The sequence below is a fragment of the Puma concolor genome, chromosome B1 (assembly GCF_028749965.1).
Source record: "Puma concolor isolate L17-30 chromosome B1, mPumCon1.1.hap2, whole genome shotgun sequence".
NCBI classification, from domain to species: domain Eukaryota; kingdom Metazoa; phylum Chordata; class Mammalia; order Carnivora; family Felidae; genus Puma; species Puma concolor.
In genome coordinates this window covers 15636166-15661251 of record NC_141670.1, presented here as the reverse complement: position 1 = coordinate 15661251, position 25086 = coordinate 15636166, and the positions used below count along the sequence as shown (strand labels likewise).

The following is a 25086-nucleotide window of genomic DNA, read 5'->3' as shown; positions in this document are numbered from 1 at the left end:
GGGGACGAGAGCGTGCCGGGGTTGGAGGGACGTGTCAGCGCTGAGACGGGCTGAGCCGAGGGGGCGGGCCCGGGGCGGGGCTAGCGGGGGCGGAGCCTGCTCTGGAACTCACCCTTAATGGGCAGCTGGCGGAGGGCTAGAGAAACGGAGCCTGTGCGGAGAGGAGCAAGTCGGTGGCCGTTGTGTGGAGACTGTGTGTGCGGTGAGTGCTGCCATCGCCCCTTCCTGCCGCGGCCCCGTCAGCCCTAGGCCCGCTCCCTCCATCCTCCAAAGCCCGGCGCCCGCCGGGCCTGCAGCTGCTCCGGGGGGGAGTGGAAGAGATGGGCAGGGTCTGTGCGGCGGATCCTTTGTTATGGCACCACATGGGTGTGAGACCGTGCACCGAAGCCCGCTTGGCGACAGAGCCGAGCAGGGGTGGGGGAGACCGGGCCGAGGAGCGGAGATCTGGCTGGAGGGGCCGAGCCCGGAGGACGGGAGAATGGACAGGCCGGGCCGGAGCATCGAAGCCGGATTGCAGGAGACTAGACCCCGGGCCTGGGGACGAGTGGGGGGAGGGGGCGCCGAACCCGGCAGTAGGAAGAGGAGCCGAGAGCCGAAGGCAGCGGGATGCCTGGGAAGGTTGGGCGGCCTTGGGCTAAGATTTGGATCGGGAAGAGAGGAGCGGACGCTCGGCGCCCAGAAACCGTGCCCCTGGGGGGCCGAAGGCGGGCTTGGTGGTGCCGAGAGGCGCGGCCCTCGGGGCCGATCCTCCCGTTACTGGCCGACCGGTTGGTCTTTGCTGCCTGTTCCGTCTCGGGCCTAGATTTTCTCCGGTAGACTGTGTGACTCAGTTTTCCAGAGACGTAACTTCAAGCATTGAATTCCAATTCCTTTTCAGACCTGAGGGCTTCCATAAGTCCTTGCAGCTCTTCCCTGTGGTTAAATATCCATTGCCAAAGTCCCCTAGGAGCTGCTTTGAAACCCCCTCAGGCCATGCTGAAAATTGCGCCCTTCTCACACTTGTCACTCTTGATTTGAGTGGTCTGTTCTCAAGCCGTGCAGAAGCTTCCTCTCTCCCTGTACTCACTAAAGGGCATCCAAGCCCAGAAACCAGGAACCAGCCTTCTCAGCTACCGCGCCGTGTTCTTTCCTCAGTTAGCCATCAAGCCTCTGGACCTCCTCCTGAATATCCGCCACATCTGTCCGCTTCTCTGTATTCCTGAGAGCCACCCCAGGCTCTCACGTGGCTACAACAGCCTCATTGGTCTCCGTACTTCCAGACCCCTTCCCCCTTTCTAGTCCATTCTTCACAGCACAGGCTGAGTGATCTTTACAAAATAGAATTCCAGAAGGCTTATCCTTTGCCCATAGGACAAACCCAGTGCCTTAACGAGGCTAACAGAGCCAAGCACGGGTTGGGTCCTTGGTCTCCTCCCCTGCCTTATCTTTCATTATAGCACCATTTCACTATCTGCACAGCCAGGCTGATCTTAATACCTATTCTCTGCCTGGAACACTCTGCATTCGCTCTCTCCCTTCTTTACATCACATTTCCTTGTGGAACTTCTACTTAGGTTTCTGTTCTCATTAAGTACTTCAAGGTTTAAGTCTTCTCATCATGTGTTCCTTTTGCATCCTGCATTTCCTAAGAAGGAAATGGCATATCCTTTGCAATTGCTAGTTTATCTCCCCTACTAGTTAGTAAGCAAATTCCATGAAGTACTGTGTTTATCTTGTTGTTCCTTATTGTCTTTCCCCATGTCTAGGGCCTGGCACATGTTAATGCCCAGACTACAGTATTATGTTTTTTTTTAAATAATTAAGCCCTATTTAGAAAAAGTAAACCTATTTTAGGATTACTTGGCAAATTATAATTAAAAGATGTGGATTACAAAGGAACTGCAGAACTGAAATATGGAGACGCTGTAACAACGTGAATATGCAAGATAGTAACAGGTGCTGAGCAAAGTGATTAGACCAGCCTGTATCAAAATGTGCTCAGCCACTTTGAATGTGTTAGAGTCACATGATCTCCAAACTTAAATCATCTCTATCACACCTGATGTTTGAGCTTTGGTTTTGCTTTGCTTTTTTGCAAAAGAAGGCTTTGAAAGTTAGAATGTGTTTTAATAAAAGAACAATTTATTAAAGTGTGGTGATAAAACCTCACAATACAAAGGAAATGAAACATGGTACCTATTTAAATCAGATTTGCTTTTGCTCTCCTTAAAAAAAAAAAAAAAGGCCTTTCTTCCTGCCATTTTAAGAGACTAACGTGTTGTCTGATATAGACATTTATAATATTTCTTTACTGTTTGCTTTCAAACCTAATTTAACACAACCTACAGCTTCATCCTCCTTCAATGCTAAAAAGCAGTCTTTCCTTTCACGTATGCTTTCAGAACAGTTTTGGTGCCTGGTATTAGATCTTTAAACTCTGCCTCAAAGGTAGGAAGCACTGGTGTTTGGGCCCCCAAAAAGATGTGGGAATTCTTCAACTGTTAGATAATGTTCTGTACACATTTAGTAAATATAAATGTAATGGAGGGGAATAGGCACTCTGTTGTCAGAAGACCCGAGGCCAAGTCCCAAGGGCATCGCTTACTAGCTCTTTCGTAGATTAGGCATAAATTATATACACACCTCATAGGGTAGTTGTAAGGATGAAATGGATGTCTGTTGACGGTGCTTTCTAACTATGTAATGTTATTTCTCTGCCTATTTTGGTTTTGCCTGCAAATTGCTTATAGAGATTCTGAGTTCGAGTAAGATAAAGTTAGGTGATCCCTACTGAGCACTGTCTGGCATCTGGCTTGTGGAGGCACCTCTGAATTCCCCGGGGGGTACAGGCGAGTCCCACACAGGGATGGGACCCATGGCTCTGCCGTCACTGCATCCACTCAGGTTGACTGCAGTACTCTGCACGCAGTTGTTCAGGTAATTATTATAGCACAAATGACAAATGAGTAAATACTGCTCACTCTGACTTTTCCCAGTTTCAAACCTTCTCTCCCTGGGAGGATTTTTTAAGTCAGGTGATTGTAAACACGAATCTGCGTGTAGAGAGGAGTGGTTCTGAGTGGGCAGGAGAAAGTCTTGTAGGTTAGCTGTAATTTTTATGAAAGGCATTCAGGATCCTTCATTCTACATTTATTTTATACACAATTTGGCTTTGAATGGGGGGGAGCAATTCCAGCCTGTCTTCCTGGGCCTGTGGCCCTTCCAGAAGAAAGGAAAGAATGGTTTCATTTGATTCTATGGCACCACTGAACTTAGTCTAGTTTACTCTGTATTTAATTCTACTTGCTGCTCAGTGGGTTTTCACCTCAATTACAAAATAAATATTAAAAGATTGACTCCTCGGTCCAATGACAACATCCCATTCAGTGAGTCTTACAATTCCCCAAAGAAACTCAGAGACTAGATGGGAAACAGTTTCCATAAAACCCCCAGTACATTAGAGCTGAAGTCTTTTCTTATTCAAACTATTTGAAAAGTACGTTTTTCTGTTTCACTTACTAAATTTGGATACATGACTCCTTTTCAGACTTTGTCCTCTGTAATCGGTTATAAATACAACCCTGATGTTTTTCAAGTTTTTGGCAAAAGCATAGTCTTCCCAGAAGTCCTAATGGGAAGGCTTCACCTTTACTTTAGAGGCATACAGAAAATATGTCTTAATAACATACTGAAAGCTTAACATGAAAGCAGTTATGTGACTTTTAGAAGTAAATTACCCAGTGGCATCAGAAACACCATAACTGTCATCCTTATTTTCTTCATTAATTAGAGTAAGTGCACTTTATACTATTTCTGTGTCTCTGCTATCAGTTTCTGTCATGTTATTTATGCTCTTTGCTGCTTCTTAATTAGAGCTTCTAGGTTATGGATTTTAGTTTCCTGTCTTAAAATTATGAATAGTGTCCTATAGGGTAGTAAGTCACGTAGAAGAGTGGGAGTCCTGGCTCTGCCACTTAAGTTACTTAACTGCTCTGAGCCTCAGTCAGCTGAACTGTAAAATGGGGATCTTAACGTCTCAGACCATCATTGGAAGAACTAATCAGAAATACAGTGTGTTGTTTTGTTTTGTTTTTTTTAGATAGATTCATGGAGTTGATTCATAAGTGAGCAGTATTCATTCTGATGTCTCATTTTGAGATTTCAAACCCTTTGAGACCAGGCTTTATCCCTTACCTCAGTTTCCTTGTAGGGTAGCCCCCAGGAACAACCTACTGATGGGGGACAGGTTAGCTGAGTAGGAATCTAGCAAACTGTTTATACTATTTTAAAATCTTATTCGGGGGGCGCCTGGGTGGCGCAGTCGGTTAAGCGTCCGACTTCAGCCAGGTCACGATCTCGCGGTCCGTGAGTTCGAGCCCCGCGTCAGGCTCAGAGCCTGGAGCCTGTTTCCGATTCTGTGTCTCCCTCTCTCTCTGCCCCTCCCCCGTTCATGCTCTGTCTCTCTCTGTCCCAAAAATAAATAAACGTTGAAAAAAAAAAATTAAAAAAAAAAAATAAAATAAAATCTTATTCGGAAATCTCTGCTGTAGACACACTTTCAAACTATTCATTTTTAATAACAGAGTTTTGTGGGCTTTTACATAACACTTCATAACTTCATATAGAAATTGCAATTTTAGAAATTAATTTCCATTCTGCACCTTAACTGTAGATGACTTTCTCTGCTTTACTGTATTATTGCAATACATGATGGTCCCTTTAGTTGGCTAACCACAATATAAATAGGAAAACATTACAACTCTTCACTTGTTTAGGAAAACACAGTGTGAAATGTTTAAATATCTGTTTCAGAGTGACAGCAAATTTATACTGAAAACCTGTTTTTAAACTTGAAGATCTGTTTGTATCTTCAGTGGCAAATGCTAAAAGAGTCGAGGAACTTGAGAAGTGACCCTAAGACCCACATTCAAGTTGCCATCTAATGCCAATTGGTCCACTTAAATTTTCTCTAGGACCTAATATATATTCAGAACTCTACTTTGTGAGCAGCAGCATCCTGAATTGGTGGAAAAAAATAACATACATCAGTACAGCAGAAACAATTAGTATTAAGTTCATTGCTGCACTGAGATATATTTTTTAAATCCTTCTTATCTTCCCACTTACGTTTTGTCAAATGAAAATGTTCTAAGAACATAGACTTCTGTTATCATTTAGAGCATTAGATGTTTCCCTTGAGGGATCATTTTTTTTCCTTCAAGATGAGATCACCATCCTCAGAATAATTTATATTCAGCCAAGCATTAGCTAATGGAGGTGAGGTAATGCTAAATGTGACACATTAGTAAGTTCTGTGAGAATCACAGCGCTGATCCCAAGAGTGTGGATTTGCTACTTTCACGTGGAAAAAGCAGATGGTGACAAGGAGAGAACAAATGTGCACGAATCTGAGGCAGAGAGGATTTTATTTACCATTATATAAATTTATGATACTATATGAAGGTCAACTGATACTGTCACAATGTATAGTATTCAGATTCTGGTAACAAAAGCCATGAAGCATGTTACAGTATTTTTTCCTGAGAAATCCTTATCAAATACTATAATCCTACTCTAAAGAATTCATATTTTTCCTTTCAGCCACCAACTGCCTTTACTGCAACAAGATCGTACATCTCATGCCTAATATCAGATATTAATAAATTACAATTATTTGTATTAAGCTTGATCTGTATGAAACTGTAACTTTTAAGAATGATTTGGTCGGAGAAAGTTCAGTAGAGGCACCCGGGTGGCTCGGTTGAGCATCTGACTCGATTTCGGCTCAGGTCATGATCCCAGGGTGGTGATCAAGTTTCACATCAGGCTCCGCACTGGGTGTAGAGCCTGCTTGGGATTCTCTCTCACCCTCTGCCCCTCTCCCGCACCTGCGTACTCTTGCTCTCCAAAAACATTAAGTTAAATTAAAAAGAAAGTTCAGTGAAAAGGAAGTAACTACATAAAAGTCTCCTATTATTTAAATTAAATCTTAACACTGATATGAACCAAGAAGCCAAATATTTTAAAACTCTGGAAAGCTGGTCACTATTTAAATTAAAACTTTCTATAAGGAAAGAATAGTTTCATTCCACAGCTTATTGTTGGCAAAAGACAAAAAGGTTGTTAGAAATTAGTATTTCAGTCTAAGAATCACTGCACTGTTGGCCAAAGTGTTTGACAGGATCTCTTAAGGACTTCAGTCCCATGCGGGAACCTACCAGCATTTAGGGGTTCCTGAGCACATACTGTACATTTGGAAAACCCATTCACAGGGCCAATTTGAGACAAACCCTGGGGGCCAGAAAGGACACTGGCAGGAGCTCAGGGTTCAGCTTAAGAAATTTCTTTTTTCTTTTTTTTAATGTTTTTATTTATTTTTGAGACAGAGAGAGACAGAGCATGAGCAGGGGAAGGGCAGAGAGAGAGGGAGACACAGAATCTGAAGCGGCCTCCAGGCTCTGAGCTGTCCGCACAGAGCCCAACACGGGGCTTGAACTCACAGAGTGTGAGATCATGACCTGAGCTAAAGTCAGATGCTCTACCGACTGAGCCACCCAGGCGCCCCAAGAAATTTCTATTTTTATTAAGTCTTCTTTCCCACTGTGTTTCAGTCCAGATTTACTACAGGCTGGCCATAAAGTCTTGAAACATATATAATACTATTTTCGTATGGATTGTAATACAACAATAAATTATTATATATTTGCCTATGTTTTCAGAATTGTTAGCCACTCTGTAACTGTTCTCTCAATTCATCAAATTAACCACAACTTTGTTTTTTAGCAAAAAATTATGGACGGATAGTTATTTTGAGTTCAAGTCTGCCCACTTAGAATTGGCCTGCATGGGGCAATTTGGTCTCTAGATTTAGGGTTCAAGGACATTTGAGGTTTCCTGTACCTGATACATTTTTTTTTCAATGTGTGAAAGAGAAAGAGAAAGAAAAAGAGGGAGACTAGAACATGGCACAGAGCAGTTAAGGAAGGATTGCTACTTTCATAGTAGAAATGATCTTTGTTACTGTTTTCTAACTTTAAAAATAATACATGGCACAAAAACAGACACTCAGATCAATGGAACAGAATAGAGAACCCAGAAATGGACCCACAAACGTATGGCCAACGAATCTTTGACAAAGTAGATAAGAATATCCAGTGGAATAAAGGCAGTCTCCTCACCAAGTGGTGATGGGAAAACTGGACAGCGACATGCAGAAAAATGAACCCGGAACACTTTCTTACACCATACACAAAAATAACTCAGGCAACAACAGATGTTGGCGAAGATACAGAGAAAGAGGATCTCTTTTGCGCCAATGGTGGGAACGCAAGCTGGTGCAGCCACTCTGGAAACAAGTAAGGAGGGTCCTCAAAAAATTAAAAATAGAACTACCCTCTGACCCAGTAATTGCACTACTGGGTATTTATCCAAGGGATACAGGTGTGCTGTTTCGAAGGGGCATGTGCACCCTAATGTTTATAGCAGCACTATTGACAATAGCCAAAGTATGGAAAGAGCCCAAATGTCCATCGATGGATGAATGGATAAAGAAGATGTATATATACACAATGGAGTATGACTCGGCAGTCAAAAAGAATGAAATCTTGCCATTTGCAACTATGTGGATGGAACTGGAGGGTATTATACTAAACGAAATTAGTCAGTCAGAGAAAGACAAAAATCATATGACTTCACTCATATGAGGGCTTTAAGGGACAAAACAGATGAACATAAGGGAAGGGAAGCAAAAGTAATATAAAAACAAGGAGGGGGACAAAACATAAGAGACTCATAAATATGGAGAACAAACAGAGGGTTGCTAGAGGGGTTGTGGGAGGGGGGATGGGCTAAATGGGTAAGGGGCATTAAGGAATCTACCCCTGAAATCACTGTTGCACTGTATTATAACTAACTTGGAAGTAAATTTAAAAAATAAAATAAAGTAAACATACACCATTTAAAAAAAAAAAAGGGCACTTGCTGTGATGAGCACTGGGTGTTGTATGTAAGTGATGAATCACTGGGGCGCCTGGGTGGCTTGATCAGTTAAGCGTCTGACTTCGGCTCAGGTCATGATCTCACGGTCCGTGAGTTCGAGCCCTGTGTCGGGCTCTGTGCTGACAGCTCAGAGCCTGGAGCCTGTTTCAGATTCTGTGTCTCCCTCTCTCTCTGCCCCTCCCCTGTTCATGCTCTGTCTCCCTCTGTCTCAAAAATAAATAAACATTAAAAAAAAAATTTTTTAAAAAGTGATGAATCACTGAATTCTACTCCTGAAACCAATATTGCACTGTATGTTAATTAACTAAAATTTAAGTTAAACAAAGATTTACAAGATAAATTAATATAAATAAATAAATAAATAAATAAATAAATAAATAAACAAACAAACATTACAGGGGCCCCTGAGTGGCTCAGTCGGTTAAGCATCCAACTTTGGCTCAGGTCATGATCTCATGGTTCGTGGGTTCAAGCCCTACATCAGGCTCTGTACTGACAGCTCAGAGCCTGAAGCCTGCTTTGGATTCTCTCTCTCTCTCTCTCTCTCTCTCTCTCTCTCTCTCTCTGCCCCTCCCCCACTTATGGTCTGTCTCTTTCAAAAATAAATAAAATAATTTAAAAAAAATTTTTTAAACAATACAGATATCATAGAAAAAATAGAAAATAAAATTTTAAGGAATGAATAAGTTGCCAATAATCCCATCCCCCAGAGATAGCCACAGTTAACAGGTTAATATGTAAAGATGCTAGATAATTACTTTGAGTCTTTTTCTTGTGTTTGCTTTGATGGAGATTATTTTATACAGCTTTAAAAGCATATTTTTAATGTTTTATTTATTTTTGAGAGAGAAAGCATGAGTGGCGGAGGGGCAGAGAGAGAGAGACAGAGACAGAGAGAGAGAGAGAGGGAGGGACAGAGGATCCTAAGCGGGCCCTGTGCTGACAGCAGCAAGCCCGATGCAAGTCTCGAACTCCACTGTGAGATCACAACCTGAGCCACTGTTGGACACTCAACCAACTGAGCCACCCAGGCACCCCTGTAACCTATATCTACTTAGCCTTACATTATAAGCATTTGATATATAATTGATAAGTACTTTTTTGTACTGTTTATATATTTTGATTAAGAGAGGGCTGGGGAGAGACAGGTAGAGAGAATGGGAGAGAAAATCCCAAGCAGGCTCCACACTCAGTGCAGAGCCTGATGCAGGGCTTGATCCCATGACTGCGAGTAATGACCTGAGCCACCCACGTGCCCCTTGTTAAGTTGTTTAAAAAACTTTTATACCAGGGCTGAGTGTAGCCTGCTTAAGAGTCTTTCTCTCCCTTGCCCCTCTCCCGTGTGCACTTTCTCTCCAAAATTAAAAAAAAAAAAAAAACATTGTTTTAAGTTTTATAGCTCTATTAGCCAGTGTATGGATATACCACAACTTAACTATTCTCAGTTCTCGATATGCTCAATATTTTGTTGAAAAATGCGTATCCTTCCCTCCCCACCCCCACCAACCCCTGGGGCTATTTTTTTAGGCTGCATTCTTAGAAGTATGATTTTACCAGGCCAAACTTCAAAGCATTTATTGAGGGGGGGGGGGAGGACATATCAAGATGTTCTCAAGAGATGATCCCAGTTGACGTCCCTTCCAGTAGTGTATGAGAATGCCTGTCTCACACACCTCTCCTCATATTGTGCGTGATTGGTTTTAGGTATGACTTGGTTCAAATACATGGTAAGTCCGCACAAAAATACAGCTAGGACATTTTGGGATTCTTGTCTCATGGCTGATCTAAATATAGAGGAAATAGGAGCAATCCCAGGGAAGTAGCTAATCCTCCCTCTATCACACTCACCATCTCTTTACACGGGGTGTCCTCCTTCCCATCATGGCAGATGAACCCTCTCCTGTTCTTAGCTGAGACTGACACCTCCCCACATGTGAGCTACATCCACAAACCCTTTCATCCCTTCAGGAACTTTCTCTCCTCTTGCCCTATTAATTTCTCACTTTACACAGATCAGTCTCACCAACATGAAAGCATGCCTTCTATAACCTATCTTTAAAACCGAACAACTTAAGAAATCTCTGCCCCCTTGTCCCCCTCCAGCTACTATCCCATTTCTCCTTCCCCCTTCACTGCAAAACTGTTTACTCACTTTTGTTATCTTTACTCATTTTCGTTCTCCCATTTTCTCCCTAACCCTCTGCGGCAACATGGATCCTTTTAAACTATGATTTTTGAAAAGTATAAAATGTCGCTGTTGGGTAAATGCAAAATAAATGTGTCAGATATTTTAAAGCATTTTTTAAATGTTTATTTATTTTGAGAGAGAGAGAGAGAGCGTACACGTGCAATTTGGAGAGATGCAGAAAGAGAAAAGAGAGAGAATCCGAAGGAGGCCCAGATGCAGGAATCGATTCCATGACTGTGAGATTATGACCTGAGCCAAAATCAAGAGTCAGATGCTTAACCGACTAAGCCACCCAGGTGCACCAGATATTTTAATTAATAATAGAACCAGTAAGATATTAAGACCAGTTCAAAGGAGAATTGGAAGAACAAACATAGACAATTAGGTATAATGAAATGAATTTGCTAATAGAAGCAAAACTGGTTAATATCCTATAGGGCGGTAATACATCATTTGAAAGGGTCCTCTTTTCTACAGGTTCAAAACCAACTGCATCATTAAAAGACACGTTCATGGGGCGCCTGGGTGGCGCAGTCGGTTAAGCGTCCGACTTCAGCCAGGTCACGATCTCGCGGTCCGGGAGTTCGAGCCCCGCATCAGGCTCTGGGCTGATGGCTCAGAGCCTGGAGCCTGTTTCCGATTCTGTGTCTCCCTCTCTCTCTGCCCCTCCCCCCGTTCATGCTCTGTCTCTCTCTGTCCCAAAAATAAATAAACGTTGAAAAAAATAAAAAATAAAAAAAATAAAAGACACGTTCATTTTTGTTGCTATAGACAAGAATCATTTGCATGACCATCCATTTTCCATGACTTCTCTTCCTACAGAGTTGTAAAATAACCTACACAGTACAAGGTCAGTCAAAAGACACCCTATAAAGTCAAGATTCCTCTTGACAATGGCCAGCACCACACTGAAATGATATACAGTAATTTCTTTTGCCCATTTCCAAGTGTTAGACAATTTTTCCAGACATTCCTCTGATACTCCCCCTGCTGCAGTCACCTTAGTCTCCTACTGGCGCTCTAAATACCAGAGTGCCCCAGTGTATCTCCAGCACTGATCTCTCCGATTCCAGACTCTTAATTGCCTACATCCACTGTTCAACTCTAGTCTAAGCCATCATCATCCCTTTTTAGAACTATTCTTTAAGGCTTTCCATTGGCCTATGTGTTTGTGCTCCAGTCTTCTGCAGTTAATTCTCCACTCAGCAGTGACAGTGATCTTTTGAAAGCATTCCTTCCCTCCTCTGCTTAAAAACACACCAATGGTTTCTCCTTGCAACCAGAATAAAACCCAAGCTGCTCTCAGCTCCTGAGGGCCCCATGTGATCTCACCTTTCCTACTCCATTTCTCTTCCCTTCCCTCCCCTCTCTTCCCCTCCCTTGACCGTGCACTAAGTGAAATTAGTCTTCTTTGTGTACCACGAATACACCAAACTTTTTCAGAGACATTGTACTCGGGGTCCTTCTCTGGCAAGGATAGCCTCAATGTCATTTGGATCTCGATGTAAATGTCACTTCGGAGATGGCTTCTCCAACCACCTTAGCTAAAGTAGCTCATACGCCCTGTCTCTCTAGTACTTTACCCTATTTTATTTTCTTCAGAGCTCCAATTAGTGTCAGAAATCTTACCATCAATCTGTAACTATTCTTCCTTTCTAGGATGAAACTTTCTTGAAGGTAAGAACTTTGCCTTGTCTTCTACTCTGTCCTAGTACTTACAATGGTACCTAGCACAAAGCATGTGCTCACTAAATATTTGCTTACTTACTGAAAGAGGGTTCATCACTATCCTCCCGTGATTTCGTAGAAAGCCTGCAGGAAACAAGATGGTAGAAAAGCAAAAAGTCTTTGTTAGAAATGCAAAGTAAAGACTGGCTTTGAGAGAAGGTGAAATGCTACCCTCCTCTGTGGTTGAATTGAAATGGTGACACTTCCTTTCCTCCATATTCTTGTCTCCATCTTTCCCCACCACAGGGGCATATAATATTTAGGGAGAAGGCAGGAAGGAACTTAACTTTGGAGAACAAAAGAAGTCTCCTTAGCTCTTAGGAGGCCTTGAAAGGGGCGGGCTTTGGTAGGGATTTTCAGTTTGGGAAGATGAAAAAGTAGGTTCTAGAGATGGATGGTGTGATGGTTATGCAATAATGTAACTATACGTAATGTCACTGAATTATACACTTAAAATAGTTAAGATGGTAAATTTATGTATGTTTTATCACAATTTTTTAAAAGTGGGAAGGGAGGCTAGGGCTTTCTATATAAGCTCTGTGGTTCAGTAGGTCCTATTGATGGGCTGGTATATTCTTTTAAGATTCCTGATTTTAGCATACGAGTTAGGTTAAAATTGTACCTTGGTTAGAATTTCTGAGATAGCCAGGGCTTCTAGAGGCTGGAGAAAGTTGAGAAATTTTGGCCCTGTTTTTTCTCTCTTCTTTATTTAAGGAGGCAGATTGCCATGGGAAGTACCTTTACTTCTGGAAGGCTAGAGAAGACATGGGAGAACTCCAGAAGACAAGTAGTAAGGACCTGGCTTCCTCAGAGGCCTCAGAGCAGAGTGGGAAGGAAGGGGCCTCAGTCACTTAGCTCTGTGACTGTGGACCAAGTCATTTAATCGCTAAAAGTGGAGTTTCCTGACTTGTAGGAGTGTCAGGAAGAGAAAAGGTCACATGCCCAGCACAAGTGTCTGCTGTATAATAAGTGCTTTGATTGTTAAGGACTTGCGCACTGCATAAGGTAGGCTAGAATTGTCTGATGGAAGCATGAAAGCAGAAACTTCAGTTCTTACTTCCTGGTTTCCCAGGCCATCCACCCCACCACCCTAAACGAGAAGTCGGGATTCTCAAGCCCAGTTTCAGAATAAAGATTATATGGAGGTTTGGGACTTCTTGGTGCTGTATCTCTCAAGAATCTAAAGCATCGTAGAATAGTATGATGTGAGGTATACCGTTGTGATGGGGACTTTCTGGGTTTTGTGTTGATGGTGTTGAGTTAGAAAACTGAGTTCTTCTCCATGAATGACCTGCTCTGTTGCAATAAGTTGCAGCTGGTACCTTGGTCAGGTGGGAGTGTACAAATGTAAAAATTGATCAAGCCGCATGCTTCTTCCCTGTATACTGTGTGGACTTCATAGCTCGCTTAAAAAAGAAAGAAAGAGACCAAGAAATGGGCTCCGTTACACATACTTTTAGAAGGGATCATTGTTTTCAGGTTTGACTCACAGAAACATTTAACAGAGGAGGTGAAGCTGGGGAGGGGGGTAACGCTAATGTGAAAATGTCCATATAAAGCATTAATTTGGAGAAACCATCATTGGAATAATTAAGAGGAGGCAGTGATCATATAAGGACAGATTTTGATTACTTCCTATCTTTATATTCTAGTTAGAAGTACCCATGGAGAACAGTGAAAACTCAGTGGATGCAAAATCCATTAAAAATTCCGAAACGTGAGTATTTCTAATACTATCTTTATAATCAGAGAAAGGCACGTGTATGTGATACAGCGAACTTTGAGAAGCAAGGAAACAGAAAGGCCTTTCAAACCAGAGACACCCAGCCAGCTCCTTACCTCAGCAGCTGTGTGGCTCCACATGTCTACTTAGCCTCCCTGAATCTTGTTAAAATCAAACTTTCACGAAACTATGGGGAGGATGGGGGGAAAGACGAGGTACAGTGCCTGACCCACAGTCAGAGACCCCCAACCTGGAAGCGGGATGCGACAGGAAGGGCAGAACTTGCAAATCTGGATGGTTCTGTGCTTCCCTAAATCCTTCTGCAGGATGAGAGCTTCTGTGTTTGGGGGAGATTTTTGGCGTCGTGTTTATCTCTGAGTGACAAGACTAAAATGAAATGACGATTCCGAGTCTAGGGAAGAATTGCCTGGTTTTAGATGATCTTGTACCCTTTGTTTTTCTGTCTTCCTTTTTGCAATATTTTACATATTAATGTTTCCCATAACCAGATGTTGGAGAAAGAAAACAGATAAAACTCAAAACACCATTAATTTAATTCATGTCATTATCCATTTGCAATCTCTTGGAGAACTTTGAATTCTAAAATTTCTTTCTGAGACCTGATATTACTATTTTGGACCACCCAGGGAAGTAGTAGTTTTAGTACTAAATAAGAGTATTATAGAACTATTAACAGGTTACCAATAAAGATTTAGTGGTATCTGTTTCACTAAGGAGATTTCCTAGAAACTAAACTTTTGAAATGCACTCTCCTTTTAGAGGGTTTGGGGATTTTTTTAAAAACCTTTTTAAATGATACATGCATCTTCCTACCTTTTCATATCATATAGAATATAATTTTTTTACCGTTTTTATTCATTTTTGAGAGACAGAGAACATTAGCAGGGGAGGGGCAGAGAAAGAGGGAGCCACAGAATCCGAAGCAGGCTCCAGGCTCTGAGCTGTCAGCACAGAGCCCAACGCGGGGCTCAACTCATGAACTGTGAGATCATGACCTGAGCCGAAGTCAGGACGCTTAACCAACTGAGCCACCCAGGTGCCCCTAGAATATAATTTAGTAGCAAATTGCATGGGAGCCCAAAACAGATTTAGGTCGTTTTTGTCCTGTGCTAAGTTATCCTCACGTCCCTTGGTTTTTTGAGTCTCTGCTCTTTATCAGGCAGCCCCCTCCCCCCCACCCCAGCTCCCCCAGCTCCCCCAGCCTGGCTATCCTACTGCCTCCTAGGAGGCAGCAAGAGGTGGAGAATTACTGTTCTGGGATCCATTATCTATATGGTCTCCAACAAGTCAGTCTGCTTTCAGAGTGTTGATTTTCTCACCTGTAAAATGTGGGGATCTTCACCTCTAGCTAAATATAATAGTTCCTTTCTGACCTTGACTGCTTTCATGTACTATTTTCATCTTTTTCCAACAATGTTTTTAGAATTGCATGTAATTGCATGTAATGAAATACTCCCCGGTTAAAGGCATGAGTACATGCACTTTAGGTATTGAAGTTTGGCTGTTCCTAGACCTGGTATTTACTGATTCTTGGGCTAGATCAGGGTTTGGGCTTCCAGTCTATTTTGGTCAAGTATTATTGGAATGTAGCCACACACTTTGACTTACATATTGTCCTGGGCTATGTTCACCAGCAGAACGGAGGAGCTACAAAAAACACTGTATGACCTGCAGGCCTCAAATACTTGATATTTGGCCCTTTTGGAAAAAAATAAAAGTTTATTGACCCTGATCTAGGATTAACAGAGGTTTAGCGACTTTCAGACAAGTATTTTCCAGTTATTTACAACAGTGATTTTCTGTATTAACTATTAATTTGTTTAACTCATGGCATTAAGGAACAATTTAGGAATTGTGGTAAATATTGTGCTTCAAGTCATATATGCATTTTGTTGCTTTCCTAGCATTTCAGGGTAATTTTTAAGACGTTGCTCTTACCTTGAAAGGTAAAATATCTCACAACATTACAAGAAATTTAAAATGTTTAAAGCATAAAATGTATGTGATGAAATTCTATACAATTTAGAGGAAAACCAAATGTGGAGATTAAAAGCCTGGACTCTGAAGTCCAACAGGTGCTCTTGGCCTCGGTCCTGACACGTTATCTGCATAACCATCTGCACATTAGCCTCACAACAGTCACTTCCTCATCCGTAAAATGGTTTCTTGTGAAATTTAAATCAGGAAAGGCCCGCAGCACACAGCCTAACATTCACCCAACAAATGTGAACTGTTCGTCTGTGTTATAAAAGTTGTACTGATGTGAACAGCAGCATTGGCCTTTCTATCTTTGTAAACTGTTTTGATTTCCGAGCAGAAAGATCTTCCATGGAAGCAAATCAATGGACTCTGGAATATACATGGACAACAGTTACAAAATGGATTACCCTGAAATGGGTTTATGTATAATAATTAATAATAAGAACTTTCATGAAAGTACCGGTATGTATCACAACCCAATTTTTAGCCCTTTTCAAATATTGTACTATTTACATTTGGTATAATTTTAAAAATAGAACCGATGCTATTAGTTAGTAAACGATAACACAGAATAACCACAAAGTAAGGATGGAGCGGGACCCTTCATGTCCTGCAATACATTATGAACTCTCCATCTTCTCTATCCACCGTCATAATCTCTCCCTCTTCCTATAGCAGGCCTCCTATCTGTGTGTTGGCTTTTCTGCCCTCGTTTCTTTATCCCCCTGTTCCCTCTTTAAGGCTAATGGAAGGATTCAACAAATAATAGGTAGTAGTATTTTTTCATTCCAGGAATCGTACAGGGCACCTGGTAGGTATTCTCTTGTTTAATTTGCATAACAACCCGGAAAAGCAACCACGGTTAGGTGCTGAAAGGTTGAAATTCTTGCACAGAGTCACACAGATAATTTAATAGCAGAGCTGGGACTTGGCCGTGGTGTGCCCGACCACGCCCCCAGCCTGAGCTCTCAATCCACCTCCTGGACTCCTTCACCTGTTTGTATCTTCACTTGCTCTGTTGACTTTTTCCTTTCCCCCTACAAAAATGACAGAGCCCCATTTGAAAGAGACCTTTCTTTTACCCTGCTTCCTCTTAAGCTTTGATCTCATTTTTGTCTCCTCTAAATTTTGAAAACATGTACTTCAAGCTTGCTGGTTTCACTTCTTTCCATCCCTCTTGAATCTGTTTCCTCCACTACCTCTCCACTGAAACTGTTCTCTTAGATTCACCATGGCCTGATCACCAAATCTCCTTCCCAGCCTCTATGCTGAGTGCCACTTGAATCTACTAATACGTTGCAGACTTTATTTTTAGAGAATATAAAAAATAAAATCCCCTACAATCCTAAAAAGCTAATTAATATCTTGATGGATTACTTGATATTTTCTCCTGACCGTTTCTCTTAAAGCTTAATTGTATTCATAATATGCAAGCAGTATTGTATCCTTATTCCTCTTAACGTAATATAAACATTTTTCGTGTTCCTATATAATCTTCAGATTTTTTTCTTTTAATGATCATATAGTATTCCATTTGCTCCATTTGTATAATTTATGATCTGAATGGGCTATTTTTCCACTTCTTCTTTTTTAAATTGATGCTGTGATCATTCTTTGAATTGGCATATCGATCACATTAGAATTGATTTTTAACTAAAGAAATTAGAAGCAGCAGATCTAATTTAGGAAGCTGTCTACCAGAGTGGTGGTGAAAATGGCCAAAAGAAGCCAGGTGGCACTGGAAAGATAAGTGGGCCTTGGTGTTAGATTAGTTATGAAGAATGAGGACACGGTGAATGGGGATGGGTGTCTAAATCTGAATGGCAGCATTTGTATTGCTTTCGGCTGTAAGTTGAGATGCCGCCTTGAATCATCGGACATTCTGTCTCAACATTGCCAGTTATGATGCCCACTTCCGGCAGGATTTTACATTGTTGAATATGTTCTTTAACAACCATAAGAACAAACAACAAACCAGTAGTCTGGCTTTAGAGCAGACTTTAGAGCATTAGAGTGAGCTCTTTTTCTGCTTTGAAATTTGAAGGTCAGGGCCTTGCAGTGATCTCTTGACAGTATCATACTTCCGGTTCTACTATTAAATAGCTCACAGGGGTGCCTGGGTGGCTCAGTCAGTTGAGTGTCTGACTCTTGGTTTAGGTCCTGCTCTCATGGTTTGTGGGTTTGAGCCCCGTGTTGGACTCTGTGTTGACAGCTCAGAGCCTGAAGCCTGCTTCGGATTCTGTGTCTCCCTCTCTCTCTCTCTCTCTCTCTCTCTCTCTCTGCCCCACCCCTCCCCTGCTCATGCTCTGTCACGCTCTCTCTCTCTCAAAAATAAATAAACATTTAAAAAATTTTTAAATGGCTCACAACCTAGGACCAGAATTCACTCACCTTGTCACATAGCTGCATGGTACCCTCAGCCTCTCCAGAGTCAAAACTTTGCTAGGCTTATTTTAATTTTATAAAAAATTACATATGGCCATAATAGAAATTTCAGAAACTACAGATTAACAAAAGAAAAACCATTAAAATCACTCATAGTCACACTACACAGAGATACTCTAACAACAATATTTTGGAGGTACAGACATTGAGTCTTTTTTTTTCTATTCATACATGTTAATAACTTACTCATTTCTAAGGTGTGTCCTCCCCAACATTTTAGTATTTTTAAATCTGGGTGCACTGTGCAATCAATCTGCACATTGATGTGGAGGGTACTGTAAAGGAGTGATGAAAGCCCAGGACCCCCAGGTACAGGCCTAACGCGAGCTTTGTCACTTTCAACAAGTACCTGAACCTCTCTGTGCTCCTGTCCCACGTCTGTACAAAAGAAGCTGGTCATAATCATGATCTTGTGGTGTCTGGAAAGGGTTGGAGGAAATTACTCCTAGCAGGATGCCTGGTGAAAAATATTAATGTGGTAGTAGGTTTGTGGGTTTTTTTTTCTGAAAAAATATTATTAAAGTAGTAACATCTTAAAATTGCTGGGAACTTAAAAAAATCCAGTTCCTCTGAGTGTATGAGATGTGTATATGGTTATATATATGTGTGTGTGTGTGTGTGTGTGTGTGTGTGTGTGTGTGTGTGTGTGTGTGTATATCATATTTTTCCTAAACAAAAGTAGTATCCTATATTGTTTTATAGGGTTTTTTTTATACAATGACCATTTCCCATGGTAAAATTTTGTCTACAGAAATGGCAACACAGTATTCCATTATATAAATGAATCCTAATTTATTTAACCAAAGTTCTCCCATTAAGCATTTCAGTTGTGTTTTTTACTAAACAGCTGTGAAAGATCTCCTTATGACCATAACACTGATACAGCTTGTATTATGAAGTGTCTTATATGCCAAGAAACTAAAGAGACTTAGTGTTACCAACAATCAGAGTAACTGAATTTTCTTAACAGCTGAAAAGAAGAATTTATTGCGCTGAATAATTCATACAGAGCCATTACTCTTTTTTTCTTTTTAATGCAATTTAAGTAATCCTTTCTGTTTTCCAGGAATGCCATCTCGGTCTGGTACAGATGTGGATGCGGCGAACCTCCGAGAAACATTCACAAACTTGAAATACGAAGTCAGGAATAAAAACGATCTTACACGCGAACAAATTGTGGCGTTGCTGGACAGTGGTAAGAAATAATGAAGAGTGACCCGCCTTCACGGTCCAACTTTATATGATGGTAGCTGTAATTACAACCATAAAGCATAAGAATGGTGGCGTCATACTGTTTATAAGCCTACATTGTATATAAATGACATAAGAGTAGTCGTGCCCCCCCCCCCCGAAATGGTCTGAGCTGTGCTGTCTGGCACAGGTGGGGCTTCAGTGACCTCTCAGTTCCGTCTTCAAGTCCTTCATCTTTCCCCTGTGCGGTCTCCTAGGAGATGAGTGAGTGAAGTTGTGTTGGGTTTTCTTTGCTTATTTTCCTTACTTATAAACGTTTTTCCAGTTTCTAGAGAAGATCATAGCAAAAGGAGCAGTTTTATTTGCGTGCTTCTAAGCCACGGTGATGAAGGAATCATTTATGGAACAAACGGACCTGTTGACCTGAAAAAATTAACAGGTTTCTTCAGAGGGGATTATTGTAGAAGTCTAACCGGCAAACCCAAACTCTTCATTATTCAGGTAATCTTTCACTGAATAACCTGGTGACGGAGGATTAATCAGGGATTAAGTTACTCGTTTGTGGATTAGCCAATGGATTATTTTTTTCTCCCAGAAGCTACTGAACTAATGTTAACTTTTTTATTCATTTAAACTACCACTTACGAGATCTAGAATAAATGTTCATTTTAGACTTTTATCAAAAATATTCTTCATAGTTAACATCCATTTTTACACAGCCTTTACATTTCTTAGGAATCAGTTATGTGTGTAGGGGTACCTGGGTGGCTCAGTCACGTGAGCGCCAACTTCAGCTCAGGTCATGATTTCAGTTTGTGAGTTCGAGCCGTACATCAGGCTCTAGGCTGACAGTTTACAGCCTGGAGCTTGCTTCAGATCCTGTGTCTCCCTCTCTCTGCCCTTCCCCTGCTTGCACTCTGTCTCTTTCTCTCTCTCTCTCTCTCTCTCTCAAAAATAAAATAAATGTTACAAAAAAAGTTAAAAAAGAAATCACAGTTATGTGTATACACACATGGTGTTTTATTTTTATTGTTTATTTATTTTGAGAGAGAGTGAGTGAGAGTGGGCATGAGCGGGAGAGGGGCAGAGAGAGAGAGTCCCAAGCAAGCTCCATGCTGTTAGCACCGAGCCCAACATGGGGCTCAAACTCACAAAGAGTGAGATCATGACCTGAGCCAAAATCAAAATTGGACCCTTAACTGACTGAGCCAGCCAGGTGCCCCACACATAACAGTTTTTTAGTAAATGTTTATTCTCTAACCTCTAGGCCTGCCGAGGCACGGAACTCGACTGCGGCATTGAGACTGACAGTGGTACCGAGGATGACATCGCCTGTCAGAAAATACCAGTGGAAGCCGACTTCTTATATGCGTATTCCACAGCCCCTGGTAAGGGTACAAACAATGAATGTTACCTGGAGATCTTAAACACAAAGAAACTGTTCCAAAGGCTGTCAGGATTTTGATATTCATGAACAGCCAGCGGGGCTGTATTTCAGGTAACTTTAGCTACAGAGAAGTGTCTGAAGGTTGTCTTCAGTGTGAAGTCTGGCTGGAAAATCTGCTGATAGAAGGAAGCATACTTGGACAGTGCCATTCATGAACTTAATGCCAGATAGGAGGCTATAGGGTAATGCAGAATAGCACTATCGTGATTTAGTAGCAGAACACAATATGTACCATTTTGTCACAGGTATTGTGATTGTGAGAGCTTCCTCCACTTCTTGGAATAGGAGAGAGGTATGTTTTCCAGGAATTCTTTGGGAGATGGGAGATAAAAAAGATAAACCTTAATAGTATATGACAAGGGAAAAGAAATGTGGTTTGTGTTAAACCCATCAGCATATAAATAAGTATTGATTGTGTGATTTATTTATTATGCGACTAACTCAGGGTGTCACAAAGTTTGGAAATGGAGGACAGATGCATTTTTTTTTTAATTTTTTTTTTTTTTTTAACGTTTATTCATTTTTGAGAGACAGAGTGTGAGTTGAAGAGGGGCAGAGAGAGGGGGAGACACAGAATCCAAAGCAGGCTCCGGGCTCTGAGCTGTCAACACAGAACCCAACGCAGGGCTCGGACTCACAGTGTGAGATCATGACCTGAGCCGAAGTCGGACGCTTAACCGACTGAGCCCCCCAGGCGCCGCTGAGGACAGATGCATTTTTAAACAATGTTACATTTTTAAACGATGTTACATTTTTAAATACGCTCAGTATGATTTCTTTTTGACCTCAGGACATCTTTCCAGGTAAAGTGCTTCTAAATTAGAAGCAGTCGATCCAAGAGTTAATCTGAAAAAAGTACAATAAATATTTTTACTCTTTTTTGGAGTTTTTGAATACTCTCTAATGTCTTTATCATACTTCATTCAGATGCCTCGTAGACGCATTTAGGACACTCGAATGTGTGTGCAGACACGAGCAGCTTCTGTCTTGGATGAGTCAATAATCTGACTGCAACACTGTGCTACCCCAGTGGTGCTTCTCACACGTTTGCCTCTGTACCTTCTGCACATTACCCTCTACCCTCCCTGCGGGAAGGGGGACCCAGAGAAGAGAGCTTCCCATAATTCAGCGGGGAAGGTAGTTCACAACTCTTCGTTTCCTCGCCACGAGCAGGGGTATATACACAGCACACTTTTGTCCCCTCTAGTGTCATTTCCCCGGACACCACAGGCGCCATTTCTTTTCTTTTTTAGGGCTGGCCCTGCTTGAGGAAGTGTATGCTTGTTTTCTCCTTGACGATTATGTGGGAATTTATAACATCAGACACTCACGGCATTTTGGTTACATTTTGCCTTGTAGGTTACTACTCCTGGCGAAATTCCAAGGATGGATCCTGGTTCATCCAGTCACTTTGCTCGATGCTCAAACTGTATGCTCACAAGCTTGAGTTCATGCACATTCTTACTCGGGTTAACCGAAAGGTAGCTCTAGAATTTGAGTCCTTTTCTCTTGACTCTGCTTTTCATGGAAAGAAACAGATTCCCTGTATTGTGTCTATGCTCACAAAAGAACTATATTTTTATCACTAAAGATGGATGATTTTTTTTTTTTTTTTTAGTTTGTATGCCAAGGGAGGAAAAGGTTTAACTGCTTTGTTTTCCTCTCTCATTTAGATCTAATCTAATACTTCAAGTGGTATTTTGGAACATGGCACTTTCATAGCAGCAGAATTATGAGGCTACCTCAAACTCAGATTCAGGTAGTTGAAATCAAACTTAATTAGGGATAAATAAAAGTGAATAGTGGCACAATCATTGTGAGGGGAAATGTTTGTAAATTAACTGCTCTCATAATTAGCAAGTTTTAGTGATGCCATGCTATGAATTCTTAAGTAAATACGGAAAACGTTAAACATTGTAGTTAGGAAGTTCAGTGATCCTGGTATGCTGTCATTTAAGAGTATGCACTCTCGTTTTTGTCACACCATAGACCTACTGATGTGGAATAAGGTGTCCTAGAATTGTGGGGACCCATGGACACGGTCAAAGTCTTAAAGACCTACCTTGATTTTAGAATCGGTATTTGGAGATAAGGCCCCTGTACTTTTAGATCATTTGTCTGAGTGCATGGTTTTGTGATGTTGGTCCTGAGCAGGTCTTCTGCGGCAAAAAGTCACGTTTACTATTGAAAAAGAAACTGAGTGTTTTGCTAGAGAGGCAGTGTGCGCAAATTCCGTTGATTCTTGTGAGGCTAGATGCGGCGTCAGTGGAGGGAGACAGGGTCAGAAGTGCGAAGTGCCAGAGAGAGTTCATCCACCAGCATCGCGGTCCTGATGTCTGCGCCCGGGCCCATCCGCTGAGCTCTCACCAGGAGAGCACCTGAAGAGCAGTTACGTAAAAACCTCAAACTGTGGATCGTGCTGATAGCAGCGCGAATTGACGAAATTCTACAGGAATATAATAAAACACACCGGGCACAGTAAACAGTGTCATGCAACGAAGAAGCAATAAATCCATCAGCTGGGTGCTCCATAACTAGGAGATGGTTTGACCTGAGCAGAGACACGGCGGGCACAGCCCGTGTGATGTGATGGAGACGGGGCCACAGACCAGCTTCAGAAAAACCACCGCCAGTTAGTTGTTTCGTATGGACTGGTGCGTGTGGAGGATGAATCTCCAAGAAAGCAAACCAAAGCAGAAACGTCCGAATTGGAAATTTTCCAAAGAAGGTGAGCGTCACAGCCGAAAGCATAGCACGCTTTGTAGTACGGTTTTTAAGCAAGCTATTTTCTGTTGAAGTCTACACAGGAAATGGTCCGGTTATAATCATGTCCTGTTCTCTGAAATGAAAGGCCCACCGCACACAGAACCTGAGACGGCAGCCAGTCTCCCCTCCCCTGGTGCAGGGGAAGGGGCGCTCGGGCAGGCCCTGGGCCGCTGCCGCGTCACCAGGTCTCCCTGGTTTTTCCGTCTCACGTTGCACATAAACTATCTCTTGCTCAAAGAAAGGAACTCACATTTATAATTGACAGCTCTTTGTTTTGACTATGGAACTTTTTGGATAAATGAAGCATGCAATGGTATCTGTGTGACTGTTCTGTAAACTTTTGTTACGATTTTTTATTTCAAAACATAAATTTTAACTTAAAATTACCAACATGGTCAAGTTTTTGTTGTCGTTTCTGATGTGCTACTGACTGTAGTTAAAAACATTTTTAACCAAGGAGCGCCTGGGTGGCTCAGTTGGTTGGGCGTCCGACCCTTGCTTTCAGCTCAGGTTGTGACCCCACGGTGGTGGGATCGTGTCTGGCTCTGTGCTGACAGGGCAGAGCCTGCTTGGAATTCTCTCTCTTCCCCTCCTCTCTCTCTCTCTCTCTCTCTCTTTCTCTCTCTCTCTATCTCACACAAATAAATAAACTTAAATTAAAAAACAAAACAAAATGGCGGCACCTGGGTGGCTCAGTCAGTTAAGTGTCGGACTTCGGCTCAGGTCATGATCTCACAGCTTGTGAATTTAAGCCCCTTGAGCCTTACGTTGGGCTGTGCACTGGCAGTGTGGAACCTGTTTGGGTTTCTCTTCCTCTCTCCCTCTCTCTCTGCCTCTCCCCTGCTAGTGCTTTCTCTCTGTCTCAAACAAACTGAAAAAAAAAAAAAAAGAAAGAAAGAAAGAAAAGAAAAGAAAAGAAAGAAAGGGCAAACATGCAGTTTTAAATTTCTTCCAGTATTTCTGTAATACACATATTACACTATAAGTCAGAAAACTAAATTAAATTATCCTAACTGGGAATAGGGGATTCCTATTTCCAAGAAATAGAGGATTTAAAAATAACTTTTTAAAGACTCTTTAAAGCTATAGTTCTGTAATGGGTTGAGAAAATCAGCCCATTCTAATCTCCCTACTATCCAAAGAAACTTGAGATGTTAATAAGAAAAAAAGGACCAAGGGTGTGGACACAGTTCACGGAAAAAGAAAGACCAAATGTCCCTAACACTCACATAAAGAGCTTAACCTCCATCATAATAAGAAAATCAAACATCTGTCCTAAAGTTTGACACCATTCTGTGGGCGAGGCAACAAGGAAATACATTCTCCCACTGGTTGAAGTGCAAAATGGTATAATTCCCTGTGGAGGAGAATCCAGCCATACCTATCAAATTATTTACTCTTTGAGGGGCGCCTGGGTGGCTCAGTCGGTTGAGCGTCCAACTTCGGCTCAGGTCATGATCTCACGATCCGCCAGTTCAAGCCCCGAGTCGGGCTCTGTGCTGACAGCTCACAGCCTGGAGCCCGTTTCAGATTCTGTGTCTCCCTCTCTCTCTGCCCCTCCCCTGTTCATGCTCTGTCTCTCTCTGTCTCAAAAATAAATAAAAACGTTAAAAAAAAAAT

At 41.8% G+C, this 25086-nt stretch overlaps 1 protein-coding gene and 1 long non-coding RNA gene across 8 annotated transcripts in view; one reads left to right on the top strand and one right to left on the bottom strand.

The window, feature by feature from the left end:
* The first annotated feature begins 89 nt into the window (after window positions 1-89).
* CASP3 (caspase 3) lies at window positions 90-23852 on the top strand. 7 transcript variants are annotated; one of them, XM_086703191.1, is made up of 8 exons: window positions 125-202; window positions 2730-2916; window positions 13546-13610; window positions 15952-16079; window positions 19129-19257; window positions 19579-19754; window positions 20521-20641; window positions 22060-23852. In XM_086703191.1, the coding sequence occupies exons 3-8, from the start codon at window positions 13558-13560 to the stop codon at window positions 22287-22289; spliced, it is 837 nt and encodes a 278-aa protein (XP_086559317.1). In that variant the 5' UTR covers window positions 125-202; window positions 2730-2916; window positions 13546-13557; the 3' UTR covers window positions 22290-23852. The 7 variants fall into 7 exon arrangements, with proteins under 7 accessions (XP_025788896.1, XP_086559315.1, XP_025788898.1 ...); XM_086703192.1 differs by having other exon boundaries at window positions 126-202; window positions 15955-16079; XM_025933111.2 differs by lacking the exon at window positions 2730-2916 and having other exon boundaries at window positions 90-202; window positions 15955-16079.
* Window positions 19208-25086, bottom strand: part of LOC147581476 (uncharacterized) — a 56512-nt gene continuing 50633 nt past the window's right edge. The window contains exon 3 of the long non-coding RNA XR_015249952.1: window positions 19208-19312. This is a non-coding gene — a long non-coding RNA (uncharacterized LOC147581476). The remainder of the gene's footprint in view (window positions 19313-25086) is intronic.

Coding starts and splice junctions, on each gene's coding strand:
- CASP3 (XM_086703187.1), top strand. CDS start 12,621: ATGGGAAGTACCTTTACTTCTGGAAGGCTAGAGAAGACATGGGAGAAC. Junction 16,080..19,128: donor GAACTTTCATGAAAGTACCG/GTATGTATCACA, acceptor TCTGTTTTCCAG/GAATGCCATCTCGGTCTGGT. Junction 20,642..22,059: donor TGCGTATTCCACAGCCCCTG/GTAAGGGTACAA, acceptor TTTGCCTTGTAG/GTTACTACTCCTGGCGAAAT.